At 35.1% G+C, this 15,590-nt stretch overlaps 1 protein-coding gene across 1 annotated transcript; it reads right to left on the bottom strand.

The window, feature by feature from the left end:
- Nucleotides 1-1,259: 1,259 nt before the first annotated feature.
- LOC105058158 (probable LRR receptor-like serine/threonine-protein kinase At2g16250) lies at nt 1,260-8,768 on the bottom strand. Its single transcript, XM_010940993.4, has 4 exons — nt 6,277-8,768; nt 4,195-4,323; nt 2,347-2,369; nt 1,260-2,233 (listed from the first exon to the last, which is right to left on the bottom strand). Exons 1-4 carry the CDS (start codon nt 8,226-8,228, stop codon nt 1,665-1,667), a joined length of 2,673 nt encoding a protein of 890 aa, XP_010939295.1. The 5' UTR covers nt 8,229-8,768; the 3' UTR covers nt 1,260-1,664.
- Between the last annotated feature and the right edge of the window lie 6,822 nt (nt 8,769-15,590).

A 15,590-nucleotide genomic window follows, 5' to 3' on the forward strand; every position in this document is an offset into this window, starting at 1 on the left:
GATTATGTGAGCAAATGCCTGAACCAAAATATATTATTGGTATGAGAGCTTGTACTTGAAATCTGAAATGTAATAAGGAAAGCCACTATGTTTACACCCATCTGCTTCCATCAAAGTTTGGTATAACTGGCACCCATTGCCTTACCACTCTACCTAGGCCAATGTCCAGGTCTCAGAAGACCAAGCCAAGTGCTCGCAGTATCAGGGTATAAAGTTAACAGGGCTGAAGTGAGAGAATGATGATCTACATAATTGAATCCTATGGAATTGAGCCCCTGCCCACCGGTGTATAATATGCAAAATTATTAGTTGATAATGGTTGCGCCAAATAATTGCTACATCTGTCTTATTTCCGGTTGTTTCTTTGGTAACTCCATTCATATGATACCCAGTTAATTGAAGCATTCTCTCAAAGTGCATGATTAAATAAAAAAAAAATGATGCCGATGATCTCCGGCTAGCACTTTTCTTTTACTTTGTTTTGCAACAAGTCAGTCTCTTCTCCTTGCTTTAAGAGGTGTTGCATGCCTTCTGGATGATCTTCTTCTAGTCAAATGGTAAAATTATAATGATGCAGATGGAATGGGTGCTGGGATCACCCCTCTAATCTTCTGTGAAACAACTTTTATAGATATGCTCAGCCCTGCCTTGTTCTTAAGGATCCTCTGGTGTTACAAGCAGGGAACATCACTAGGGTACCAAAGAAAACAGGAGCAGCAGCTCATAGATTGGAGTTATGTCCACACAAAAGAAGAATGTAGCAGGCAACCGAGGGAAAAGGGTGACGACTGTTCTATACTTAATAGAAAAGAAATACCTTTGATTATGCATTTGTTCGTTTTGTAGAAAAATTTAAAGGAAAAGGCAATGGTCATGCTTAGGAAAAGAATAGCTTTTATTTTCTCATTTATTTCTAGAAAAATCAGAAGCCAGATTCCAGAAAATGAACTAGAAGTTTTCAACATAAAGTGTTCTCTGCAAAACGAATTACCAAAAACAAGACTAATCATTTTTCTCAAAATCCTGCCCTGCAGCAAAATCATGTCTGAGGAAAATATGTCCACGGTCCAGTGGTCAGGACATTGGACTCTGAATTCAGTAACCTGAGTTTGGAGCTCTGTGGAACCTTTTCTCTCTCCTCTTTTTCATCCTTGTAAATGTTTTGGTAAGTAACGGAATAACCCATATGGCCACATTTCTAAGGTTCAAAGTTGAGTGATAGAAAAAAAATACATGTGATTGCGGGAGGAAGAAGGATGTAATGTGAAAGCCATTCATTCAAATTACGATACGCAAAAGGACCATCAATGAAGGATAGATTACACAGGAAAAAATTGCAGCTTGATGTTTTCCAGGGAAAAAAGGACACGTATAACCAAACAAACTGCAAGCAATGAACCATCGGCACATCTATCACTGTGACCAACAATAGGCCCACACATAACTGCAGACCAACTCTGGCCCACCACCATGGAAACCTCTTTGCCCACCAAGTTCATATACCAATGCAAAGAGAAAGAATTGCTCTCAATGCAAGCCATCAGCCTCACTCCATCTTGATGCTTGCAGGATAATGGACTTCAGATCAGATGCCGGCATGCAGGCACTCGAATGGGGAGCCTGCCAAAAATTATTACATAAAGAATCACAAAAAACCAACATCTTCAATCCTCATTGTCACATTCCCCGGATGGTTCTGGGAAGATCTCCCTTGATACTCTCTTGTGGGAGAATGAGTTATCGCCGCCGCTCCCTTGGGACCTCGATGTACCTGAACGTTTTAATACCTGATCCTCCTTCGGCGGGCCAACATCAGAGCTTTGGCGCCGACTTCCGAAGAAAGCAGCATTCCAAGAGCCCCTTGAGGAAGTAGCTCTCAGCCTGGCTGAGCCAGAATTGTTCTCCTCCCTTACCACCTTCAGAGGGTTCTCCAGTGCTTTTAGGATGTATCTCATGAGTGGGCGTTTGGAGGGTTTTGGGTTCAGGCAGGACTTTGCCACAATACTCATTGCCCAGACTTCCTCCAAGTGGTCCTCATCCACAATGAGAGATGGATCCACAATTTTGGTGACAAGCTCCTTCTCATAAATGCTGATGTAACGCAATGTGTGCTCGATCCACTCATTTGTTGCAGCATCAGTTGACCCACTAATGCCGAGCTTACCGGTGACTAGCTCAAGTAATACCTTTCCCACACAATATACATCATAGGCACATGTTGCAGCAGAAGAACCTGAACAATATGACCAGTTGATTTTTGCAGAGATCAAAAAAAAAAAAGAAAAAGAAAAAAGCTGAATGAAACCTTAAAAAAGAACAAAAGGGAATTTCGATAAGTTTGCGCACCAGAAATGCCTTGTTCAGATGTCCTGCACATCATGGACAAAAATGAAACACTGTTAGAACATGCCAGGCCACTTACTGTCATATGTAAAACAAATAATAATTGCAAAAATATTCAGCACCATTGCATACTTTGCAATTGACACCATATATTACCAAGAAAAACTTCCAGTATATATAATTAAACTAGCATGATATTGGCAATTCGACATAAATCATTTCATATTAGCCATCGATACAAAGTATAATTTAAGGTTTGCAGAAGGCATTGTAGATCAAGTAACCCTTTGCTGGTGCAGGTGTAAAGAAGCTATAACAGATGTTAGAAGCGAGTAGGACAAGATTGTGCCAAAAAGCTAATATCAAAAAATGATCAAATCAGTTCCAGAAATACCAACTAAAGCAGAGTGCACTGAAGGTTGTTGAGGATTTCGCATCATCTCTTTACGAGCTTGCATATCATAGCACCACGTATTGGGTCAAACTTTTCAGGTTTCATAACAAGATTTTATATTTCTAAAGTAGCTATCAGCAAGATTATATCTCCTGTGGTTTATAAGTATACTCATTATGTGTATCAATCAATATACCACACTTTCTAGCCAAGATCCAAATATTCCAAAGTGACATTTTTCTCTCTCTAGGACAAGGACAAGCTTAATTGTTCACATTTTACACATTAACATTAACAATATCTTTTTGTATATCTAACTCTATGTCATTGTGAGTTGTTTCTAGGAGATTACTATCCCTCCAGAAAAAGCTTACTTCTTCACACTTTACACATTTAATATGATAACATGAACAATATCTTTTTGTATCCAACACTCTGTCATTGTTCTCTCTCTGTCTCCACCTGTATGCGGGACGAGCTTAATTCTTCACATTTTACACCCACTGGATATGATAACATCATGAATACCTTACCTTTCAATTTGATATGATAACTTGAACAATATCATGTAGTATATCCAACTTTGTGTCATTGTTCTCTCTCTCTCTCTCTGTGGGACAAGCTTAACTCTTCACACTCATTTGATATGATAACATCAAGAATATATTTTTGGACATCCGAGTCATCGCAACAAATTATTTCCAGGAGATATTAGTCAAAGTCTCCAAGATATACATACTCTCTCTCTCTTTGTGGGACAAGCTTAATTGTTCACACTTCACACTCATCTGACACGATAACATTAACACTATCTATTTGTATATAAAACTGCGTCTTTACAACAAGTTGTTTCCAGGATACATGCTAGTCCAAGTCTCCAAGATGATACTCATAAATTTCCACAGAAATGTCTACTCGCCGCCCCCCCCCCCCCCCCCCCCGGGGACAAAAAACACCCCAAACCAAAAAAAAAAGAACCAACAAAAAAAAAAAAAATTCTTTTTTTGTTTTTGGTACAAATAGGAGGTCACACCATTCTAGTGCGAAAACAGTCTAAAGAGTCAAAATACAAAATATCTTTCAGTGTGCGAGAATAATTCTTTTCAACCCAATAAATACAAGGTTGGATTGCAGTAGTATCAATCTTATAAACAAAACCAATCCACAAGAATGAATTATAATTACTTGAAATAGAATATTGTTTATTCAATTTGTCTCAATTGTTTATAAGTTAATGTGAGAAAACATTAGTGGAAGCCTGTAAAGCATTAAGAATGCTGTATATCAGAAAATATATGATCAAATGATGGATAATTAATGTCTGAAAAGCTATACAAAATAAAATGAAACAGTCAGGAAGATGCAAAATGATATAAAGATAAACCAGCTAAGGAATACCACAATGGAAACATACAGTATGAAATGATCGGCAAAGAAATATCAGAACAGACACTTACTGTGACAATCTCAATATCCTGGTGATGACATTCTGATGCCCTTCCCCTTCTTGAGTGCATACCTCACTTAAACTTCCAAGCCGCACTTCAAACTTATCATCAAGAAGGATACTGCTTGCCTGAACATCTCTGCAAGCACATGAGAACCTCAGTTGGTCATACATACATACATACATAATTATTCATTTGAATCTCAATGATCAAATACCAATAAGTATAGAAAATATTTTTTTAAAAAAAAGAAAACAGGACCATAAGGGGAAGACATGACCTAAACTCTTAAATTTGAAGATCTCTCACACTCTCTGTGTTTCTCTAGCTCCTTTAATCCAATTCAGTTCATAATATAAAAGAGATTTTGAGTTGGATTGCCTAGTGATGAAAACAAATCTAATTTATTCCCAAAATTGATTTCCACTGAGGATTCCAAAGATATCTCTAGTCAAATTGTCAAGATAAATAGTAGGCAATTTCCTAAAGAGTCTCCTGCGCCGCTACAAGTTTCCTGTCCATTCTAGGTCGTTGAGATAGAATTCTTCCTTTTTTTACATGACATGAGTAGTAGAACTTTTGATGATAAGAAAGAGAAAGCATGGATATTCAACCAAGAGGTGAGATAAAAGCCAACATCAAGACAACAGAATGATGTCATAAATTTTATGGAGCCTAAGCTCAAGATTGAAGAAACTATAAGGATGGAGAAGATTTTTACCCACAATAGTAAGATTAGTTGCCATCGGACGATATAATTAAGGGCTAAAATGTTTATGTAATTAAAAAATATCAAGGTGACATCTGAAAGTTGACTATTCATAACAGCAAATAGAGTTTTTGAGTGGCACACTGAACAAATACAAAGATTTGCACAATATTATTGTGACTAATGCCAACAACAACATCCATAATATTAGTGTATAGACCTATGGAAGTTAAGAGAGAGAAAAATTTGTGCTTGGTGTTGCTTCTGCTTCTTACAAAGTTCTCACAAAAGAAGAAGCCAGAGCAAGATGATCTAGCTTCTGCTGAAAGCACTTTATAACTTTTCTTCTTGTAAAGCACTTTCCAGATACGTTACAAAACACTTATATTTTCTAAGAAGCACTTCTTTGCTTGAGAAGTTACAAAAGCACCTTTCTTAAGCAACACCAAACACATTCTTGAAGAAGGACAAGTCGGCAAAGAATGGTCAAGAGCCGATACTAAAATATAGGTTTTCTAAAAGAAAATAAGAAGCGTTAAAAATTTTAATATGAGATAGAGGCATGCCAGTGGATACAAACTATCAATTAGCAGGATAACAGGATGAACTGCATATGTGAAAGGCCAAAGGATGATATCAGAGGCTAAAATCAAAGATATTCAATGGATCCAGCATAATTAGATAAAGTAACTGAAAGATGCACCACACTAGCAAGCAAGAATCGCAAAGCCACAATAAAACCATGTATTGGACACTTGATTAGCACCAAAGGACCTCAAACTCTTTTGAGGTTTCAAAATGAGAAAAATGGAGCTCAAAATATGATCTGTCAAGACTCAAAGAGACTTTATTAGCTATAAGGAGGTAGAATGCATATGCTGACCATCAAAGTCCCAAATATAATAGACAATGGGCACCAAAATAGTCAGAATCCAATATCAAGAAGTAGCATCCAATCAGAACTCCCTGAGAAAGGATTTAAGAAGAGTTCAGAACAAAGTCTAGAAAGTTTGAACCACCTATTCTTGGATTTATCTGTGGTCCAATAAAACCACAAAAGATTATACGATCAAAAAAAAAAAGAAAAAAAAGAAAAAAAAAAAAGAAAAAGCCATTGATAAGAATAAATTGAATAAAATGTTGATGTAGAAAAATAGCATTTGGGCATTAGTTGATGTAAGCAAACTAGCATTTGTGGCATATAAGTTTTTGAGATGATCAAGTTACTACTGGATAAAGGGAGTAACAGAATAAAGGCTACTTTCATCATATGCACCACTGACAAGTTTGTCAAGTTGCTACGAACCTTGTGATACTTGTTCATCTAAAAGAATAACCTGAGTAAAATGATTGCTATTATTACAACAAAGTGGAAGCAATACCTATGAACCAGAGGTGGGGTACACTCATGATGCAGATAGCACAAAGCTTCAGCCACCCCTATTGCAATCTTCAATCTCGTAATCCAATCCAATGACTGCAGTCCTTCTTCTTCCTGCCCCGACTTCCTATGCAGTGCATTCGATAGGTCACCATTAGGTACATATTTGTATACCAGGAGCTTCTCATTCTCATTATCCAAACAGTGCCCCAGGAATGGCACCAGCCTCTCATGCAGACCTCTGGCAAACAAATCCAGTTCCACGGCATAAGCTTCTTTCCTGACTGTCCGCATGTTGATCCTCTTCACCACCACAGGATTGGCATTCTCCAAAACACCATGGTAGAGATCCCCTGAGTGCCCATGTTTGATAAGGTTCGTGTCACTGAAGTCTGCGGTCGCCCGAACCAACTGCTCATAGGTGTAGGCCTCCCCCACGGCTGACAAATTCACAGATACTGCAGAAGGCTGTGCTCCAGAAGGGACTGCAGTCCCACTGCTCTCCCTCCGTTTATCTTCCTGGGCTCCACATTTCATCATGCACAGCACAATCACAAGGACCAAAATGACAATAAAAAAAAGCCCCCCGAAAACACCTATCAAAATATACTTCCAATTTCTGTTGCTCTTCCCACCGGAAGAGCTGGGTGGTGTCGGGGTCACCGGGCCATCATAAGGCAGCCCTCTCTGCAAATAAAACTCCTCACAATCAATTGGACTTCTCTGATTCGAGGCATTTCGGAAGCAATTCAATCCAAAAGACACATTTTTGCTGCTATGATCAACAGGCAATGCACCTTGGAAGTAATTACCAGAGATATTGACCACACTGAACCTTGCGAAAACGACGTCAAACTTAGTAGAAATTGACCCGTAAAAAAGATTGTTTGAGAGATTGAACACAGAACCACTGGCATTGGCATTGGCATTGGCGATGGCAGGCACGAGGTCCGGGAGCGTGCCGGTGAGGTTGTTGTTGGTAACATCAAGAACCTGCAGCTCGGACAATGACCACAGCGAGTCCGGCAAGGCGCCCGAGAAGTTGTTGTAGCTCAGCGTGACGGACTGGAGCCGGGAGAGACCGGAGAACAGGCTACTGGCGAGGAGGCCGGAGAGGGAGTTGTCGCCCAAGTTCAAATTTTGGAGGCTCCTGAGGTTTTTGAGATCGTCAGGAAGGGCACCGGCTAGGGAATTGAAGCTGAGATCGAGGGCTTTCAGCGAGGAGAGGTCGCCGAGCTGGGCCGGCACCGATCCGGCGAGCCTGTTGTTGGAGAGCATCAGAGTATTCAGCTTCGGAAGAGTGCCGAGAGCGAGCGGGATCGGACCGGTGAGGAAATTGGAGGAAAGGTCGAGGTAGGAGAGGTTGGAGAGGGAGGCGAGGGATGACGGTATGGCGCCGGAGAGCGAGTTGTGGGAGAGGTCGAGGACCGAGAGGTTACCAAGCTGGCCGAGGGTCGGCGGGATGCTCCCATTGATGGCGTTGCCGGCGAGGAACAGCACGGCGAGGCCGGTGGCTCCGCCAAGGGAGTTGGGGATGGGGCCGGAGACGGCGGCGGCGGAAAGGTCGAGGATGGAGAACTCCGGCGGGAGGCGGCGGCCGAACCAGTCCGGGATGGGACCGGGGAGGGCGAACCCGGTCGCGTTGAAGGACTCGAGCCGGGAGAGGTTCTGGAGCCCGTCGACAGCAAACCGAGGGTTGAGGCGGCCGAGCCGGGTGCGGCGGAGGCCGGAGAGGTTTAAGGAGACGACCCGGCCGGCGCGGCACCCGACACCGGTCCAGGCCGAGCATGGGTCGGTCCGGCGGGGCCAGTCCCGGGCCCGAAGCCCGAGAGAGGCCCTCAAGCTATATAACGCCACGAGATCACCAGCCGACGTTAGGTTCTGCCCTAATGCCGGCGAGAAGAGCCCGGCCGCAAGCAAGACAAGCACTAACGGGGCTAACGGCGAGGGCATGACGGCTAAGCGGACGGTGATCGCGGGCGCATCAACTGCTGGTGGTGGACCATGGTATTGTGTGCGTCATCGTCATCCGGTGTTCCTCTTCCTTCGTCTTCTTGCCTCGCTTCATTGCGCCGGATGTGGATGGATTGTATTCTATCTCGGTTTCAAAAATAAATAAAAAAAATAAAGAAGAAAAATGGAAGGAAATAATAAGGTGGGACGGGCTAGCTTTTACCACTGCGACTCCCACTTAAAAGGTCGGTATTAATGCTCAAAAGAAGATACCAACCGCCTCTCTTCTCCTCTTCACTCTCCCCATTTTTTTTTTTTCATTATTTTAAATTTTTTTTTACTCTTTAAATAACAATTTCTAATAATTTCTAGCGGCCGGAGGGGGTGAGGATGAACCGGGATTGGCCGGTCGCCGGAAGGGAAGTGCAGAGAATTTAGGTTGTAGAAAGGAGGGAGGGGGGTTGACTCAACGGGAAAGCCGGGAGCGACAGATTGGAGGTGAGCTTGGAGAATTAATTTACAGCTTTTAATGCTATTATTTTTTCCCGTCGCATCGAATCTATCCGCCGGTGATGAAGAGATGCCATAAACGGAGGGGGGGATGAGATGGAGGTCCCTATCAGAGCCTTTTCAACCGCCTGGTTACCCTTTTTGGTGCTGAAAATAATGCGAGATTTTATTGGTCGATTTGTTGAAGAAAAAAAGGACCCTGTATTAATGATGGAATTACTGCAAGTGCCACTTGAGCTATGGACGTCGGTGTTGAGGAGTCGAGAAGGGGATGGCAATGTTGGGAGTTTTTACGAGATAGATGGGATAATCTTTTCTTAGAATTGGGTCAACGGTCAAACGTTCTTGGTGGCGCCGTATCTTTGGGGGCGCGAGAGAGAGGAGGGAAGAGACCGGGGAGGAGGTAGATGACGTGGTGAGATTTGGTGTCGTGGCTGGTGGAACCCGGAGGACCGCTTCCCGTGAGTGGAAGTGGTTGGTCGTGGAGTCGGCGCCTCAATCCACGTCATTCCTATTCCCCTAAATGATCGAGACGTGCACTCTCCGCTTAGTTCGTCCACTTGCCACTGTAGAACCCACTACCACGCCCCACCGCACGAGAAATTATGGCCTGGAGCACGTCCGGATGGACTGCCCAAATCCCACGGTGGATAACACGCCACATTAACCCTTGTAATTCACGTATCCTCAATTGTGCATTGTCCACCGTACACCTGCTTTCAGATTTGTGCTGACCTATCTGAACGTGATTCCGACAATAATTTTTTCTACAGACACAGGGTACCCAGATACAGGCCCCACTGAGATTCCGGTTGTATATTTCGCACGAAATAATGATTGATGTTCTTTGCACCATCAACCGTTGGATCACACCGAGCACGAATCTGAAACATCACGAATTTTTTTTCATACAGTCTGCACAGCTCTCAAAGCGATTATTGCATCATCCAACGGTGGCTTTGCGAGAAGGAAGGTGAACCCTTCTTTCAGGCAAAAGGTACAATCCCTGTCCCACCAAGTGACCCATACGGCAGTTAAAAGGGTGGCTCCCTGTTTAAAAATTTGAAAAGTGGTTTAGAATTGCTGTGGTTTTAGTTGAAACGTTTTTATCTAAAATTGTATCTGGTCAAAGTCCATGGTACGTGAACCATTAGGCAATTATCAGTGTTAACACCCGTCTCTGATTCCATCCGTCTCTGTCCTTACTTTGTCACGGAGATTGTTTCATACTTTTATATAATGATAATTTTATTTTATTAAGAAAGAAAGAAAGGGCTAATACTATAATTATTCTTTTGGTACAAATATTATATATATATATATATATATATATATATATATATATATATATATATATATATTGGTCAGAAGATGAGGGCAGTTATATTGTCTCAATAAAAGATTGAGTTTAATATACAAAGCAGAGAGTCCTTTGCCTAATAATTTTAAAAAAAAATTTATTTATAAAAATAATATAATTTTTAACTTATTTATCAAACTAATACAAATCCTATAAAACATCATTCAAAATGACGTTTTATAGTGTCCATGTCACCGCCTCTTTTCCATCCTTTTTCCACGTGAACGACAAAAAAAAAAAATTCAAAAATACCATTTCAAGTGGCGAGTTTAATTATTAATTCTCAAAAAAAAAATTATAATTTTAAATTTTAAAAAAATAAAAATTATAATTTTGATTCAAATAAAAATCATCATTTCAAATTAGTATCCCCATTTCAAATTATCTTTTTAAAAAAATATTTGAAAAAAAAATTGATGTAAAAAAATTAGAATACCATAAAAATTGTAATTCTAAATTTTAAAAAAATAAAAATTTTAATTTTAATTCAAATAAAAATCATCATTTCAAATTATAATACCCTTTTCAAATTAATTTTTTTAAAAAATATACCAAAAAAATATCTTAAAAAAATAAAAAAAAAACCATAAAAAAAGAAAAAAATGAGAAAAAAATAAAAATTATAATTTTAAATTTAAAAAATAAAAATTTTAATTTTAATTCAAATAAAAAACATCATTTAAAATTACTTTCCCCATTTCAAATTAATTTTTTAAAAAAATATCACAAAAAAAATATCTTAAAAATTAAAAAATAAAAAATACCATAAAAAAAGAAAAAAATGGGAAAAATAAAAATTATAATTTTAAATTTAAAAAAATTAAAAATTTTAATTTTAATTCAAATAAAAAATATCATTTCAAATTACTTTCCCATTTCAAATTAATTTTTTTAAAAAAATATCACAAAAAAATATCTTAAAAAATTAAAAAAAATAAAAAAATACCATAAAAAAATGAGACAAAAATAAAAATTATAATTTTAAATTTAAAAAAATAAAAATTTTAATTTTAATTCAAATAAAAAATATTATATTATATAGTACATTATATATTATATTATATTATATTATATATTCTAATATTACAATATATATTATATTATATATTATATTCTAATATTCTATTATATTATATATATAAAAAATATTATTATATATTATATTATATTATGATATATTATATTATATATTACATATTATTTTTTGAGTTATTTTTATGTGATTTTTTAATAAAAAAATTAATTTAAAATAGGGATAGTAATTTGAAATTATAATTTTTATTTGAATTAAAGTTAAAATTTTTATTTTTTTTAAATTTAAAATTATAATTTTTATTTTTTTCCAATTTTTCTCCTTTTTCACATTTTTATGGCATTTTTTATTTTTTTTATTTTTTTTATTTTTTTGAATTCAAATTCAAATTTTTATTTTTTTATAATTTAAAATTATAATTATAATTTTTTTTCTTTTTTACCCTTTTTATCTGTTTTTATGGCATTTTTTTTAGGTATTTTTTTCCTTTGTTTGGAATATTTTTTGAAAAAATTAATTTTAAATGGGGAAAATAATTTGAAATGATGTTTTTTATTTGAAATAAAATTAAAATTTTTATTTTTTTTCTTATTTTTTATTTTTCATGATATTTTTTATTTTTTAAATTTTTTTTAAAAAAAATTTAGATATTTTTTTAAAAAAATTAATTTGAAATATGGCAAGTAATTTGTAATGATGTTTTTTATTTGAATTAAAGTTAGAAATTTTATTTTTTTTAAATTTAAAATTATAATTTTTATTTTTTTCTCATTTTTTTTTATTTTTTTATGATATATTTTTTTAATTTTTTAAGATATTTTTTTTATAATTTTTTAAAAAAATTAATTTGAAATGGGGAAAGTAATTTGAAATGATGTTTTTTATTTGAATTAAAATTAAAATTTTTAATTTTTTAAATTTAAAATTATAATTTTTATTTTTTTTTCTATTTTTTCTCATTTTTTTATGGTATTTTTCTTTTTTTATTTTTTAAGATATTTTTTAGGATATTTTTTTAAAATAATTAATTTGAAATGGGGAAAGTAATTTAAAATGATGTTTTTTATTTGAATTAAAATTAAAATTTTTATTTTTTAAATTTAAAATTATAATTTTATTTTTTTTCTCATTTTTTCTTCTTTTATGGTATTTTTTATTTTTTTATTTTTTAATGTTTTTTTTGGGACATTTTTTTAAAAAAATTAATTTGAAAATGGGATTGTAATTTGAAATAATGATTTTTATTTGAATTAAAATTAAATGTTTTATTTTCTTAAAATTTAAAATTACAATTGTTATTTTTTTCAATTCTTTTCTTTTTTTTCTTTTTTTATGGTATTTTTTATTTTTTTATATCAATTTTTTTTAAATATTTTTTTAAAAAAATAATTTAAAATGGGGATACTAATTTGAAATTATGATTTTTATTTGAATCAAAATTATAATTTTTATTTTTAAAAAAAATTAAATTTAAAATTATAATTTTTTTTTGTGGAATTAATAATTAAACTCATCATTTGAAATGATGTTTTTGAATTTTTTTTTTGTCGTCCACGTGGAAAAAGGATGGAAAAGGAGTGGTGACGTGGATACTATAAAATGCCATTCAAAATAATATTTTATAGAATTTATATTAATTTGATAAATAAATTAAAAATTATATTATTTTTATAAATAATTTTTTTTTAAAATTATTTAGATAAAAAACTTGCAGAGCAGAAGATTAGTACATAACCATAAAGTAAAAGCCTAGGAGGTCATAAGGAGAATGCCCAACTAAAGGATAACAAACAGACGGAACGTGAGGAACTGGATACAATAAAGAGGACCAAAAATGGATAAAAACAGAGGATCCCCGTAGAGCGTAGAAGAACTGAGAATATATGTAAGTTTTGCAGTGAAGTAGTATCAATTGATCTGCAACAGCGGCATTAAAACGACGGAAGAAGACAGCAGCATCAAAGCTAATGAAATAATACATAGCAGAGATTGAAAGTTTGAAGTTGGATGAAAGTTTTAAGTTGCAAGTTGGAAGTTGGAAGTTGGAAGTTGTATAATAGCTTGACATAGTGTACAGTTGTTTAAGGACAGCTTCATATTCTTATAAGCATTTATATCAACCTTTATACACTAGTAATGATTTTGGTTCTACACCGAAATTGTCAATTATGACCATGCAAATATTATTAAATGACTATGATGCATAGAAAACCATATTGCAGCCTCTACCCACAATGTATGGAGACCGATTATGATCTTGATTGTCTTTTTTCTATGAAAACTTTTTTTGATGGAAATTATGATCTAGATTGTCAACTTGACCCAAATTCATAATAATTTAAACACCCAAAGATCTTGATTGAGTTCATAATTAAGTATTTAAAAGTCATAATATTGTAATTTTGGTATAGATATATCATATGTTATCTCATGATTCGTTGTTTGGTGCTATAGATGCTAGTCATGTAATACTTCATGTGAGAAATTAATATTTTATATTTACTTTTTTCTTACAATATTTTATAATAGTTGACAAAAATTTTAGTGGAAGATCACTTATATGAATGATGAGGTTGATTGAGATATGATCACAAGCTTTTTTTCAAGAGACATTCGTTTTTTTTGTTGTTATTTCAGTGTCATAATTGATAATATTTATACATAATTATGTTTTACATACTGAGAAATATAGTAGGAGTATCATCATTGAAAGTCTGAATCTTAAGAAGATGTTTAGTTAGGGAGAGTTGGGGTTTGAAATCGGAACGGGAATAGGTGACTCTTATTCCAATCATTTGATTGGAAGGGATTTCATTCAGATTTCAATTTTGGGATAGAACGGAAATGATCCAATCTACTTAAAACACAATCTCTACTATTTTCTAAGAATTCATATTTTCATTCCGATTATGATCATGAAACAATGCTTCGGATTTAGCCATTTCGATTTCAATTATAATTCATTCCGATTCTCATTCTAATTTCGACTCCGGTTGCGAACCAAACACCTCCTAAATTTTTTTTACACGAAGAAAAGCATGACTACATAAGCTCAAACTTGTTTGTGCATAAATAGTTACTTTATTCTTTTAAAAATAAACCCCAAAATCAAGTCTAAATATGAAACATTTCTTTAAATATACATATTTTATTATAACTTGCTAGACCTTGCATAAGAGATCCGGCAATTTTTTTGTATTTCTTGAAAATATGGTGTATGTTGCAATCTCTCCCTCTCTTGTTCACAAAGCCATAGAACAAACAATGTCCTAGACATGCATAAGTTGCATGTCAAAAGCTTAAGACAAAAAAATCATCTTATTACGGCGGCAACGGGTGGGAAGTAATTGAAATTTTTTATGAATTGACGAAATGTGAAACTCACAGAACTTCTTTTGAAGAGCTTGCATTAAGGTATCATATCGACCACGTTTTTAGTTTTCTTAGTCAATATTAGCTTGTTTTGATATTTGAATCATAGAATTATTTAGCCTATAATATAAAAAACAAGTGATAGGCCCATTACTTTCAACAAGTCAATATTAGCTTGTTTTGATATTTGAATCATAGAATTATTTAGCCTATAATATAAAAAACAAGTGATAGGCCCATTACTTTCAACAAAACCAAATTAGTATTAATGGAAATTAAATCAGGATCCGTCAGAAGTTTGAACCCCCATTCTATGTTTAAAAATTGAAGAAATAAAAAGAGGAAGAGGAACAAGAGATAAATTAATTGATTGACAAATATCAAGATATATATTAAAACAATACTCTTCCAGATTTGTGATGAGAACCAATGGAACGTTACTCTCATTTGACATCAGGTGCAGTTGTTGCGTGGGATTGAAGAAAACTAACGCCATGCTTTTCTCATGGATAAAGAATTTTGACATTTTCCAGTGGGTTGCTTCTCTTATTGTATCTTTTTGACATTATTATAGGATATGGATCCATGACCTTCGAAGGAGAGTTTAATTCCACCAACTTGTTCTGAAGCTCTTGGTGTGACAAAGTATTGAAAGGATCGATGTTAGCAAGTGGGAGTTTAATGAGAACAGTCCTGGGAACCGCGTCTACTCTGAAACGTAGAGCTCATAAGCATTGAATAGTTCTGTCGGATTTACGGTGAATGTAACCACCGGTTCTCCTGCAGTTTGTAATTCGTTCTCTTCCGTCCTTATCTTGCAGCATTTAAAAGACTTGAAAGACGTTGTAAGGTCATATTATTTTTCCATGACCAACCTTTATAAATCCAACTTGGTAGGATATATCTTGCGTCAAACGGCATCGACTGTGTGCCGGCAGTGAAATTGATGTGGTTTACGAAGGATGGTAGGAAGTTGCTGGTAGTCCATCAGTGGTTCACCAAAAACTCAGAAACGAGATCCCATCCAATTTTATGTTTCAAATTTTCTACGGTAAAATGAGATGCGACTATCGAAATTAAAAAAAAT

The sequence above is a fragment of the Elaeis guineensis genome, chromosome 15 (assembly GCF_000442705.2).
Source record: "Elaeis guineensis isolate ETL-2024a chromosome 15, EG11, whole genome shotgun sequence".
Classification (NCBI taxonomy): Eukaryota; Viridiplantae; Streptophyta; class Magnoliopsida; order Arecales; family Arecaceae; genus Elaeis; species Elaeis guineensis.

Bases quoted from the DNA above. Each gene is read 5' to 3' on its own strand.
- LOC105058158 (XM_010940993.4), bottom strand. From the start codon at position 8,228: ATGCCCTCGCCGTTAGCCCCGTTAGTGCTTGTCTTGCTTGCGGCCGGG. The intron at 4,324-6,276 runs GTATTGCTTCCA...ATGTGCTTGCAG, and splicing joins ACCCCACCTCTGGTTCATAG to AGATGTTCAGGCAAGCAGTA. The intron at 2,370-4,194 runs GTAAGTGTCTGT...CATGATGTGCAG, and splicing joins AGGATATTGAGATTGTCACA to GACATCTGAACAAGGCATTT.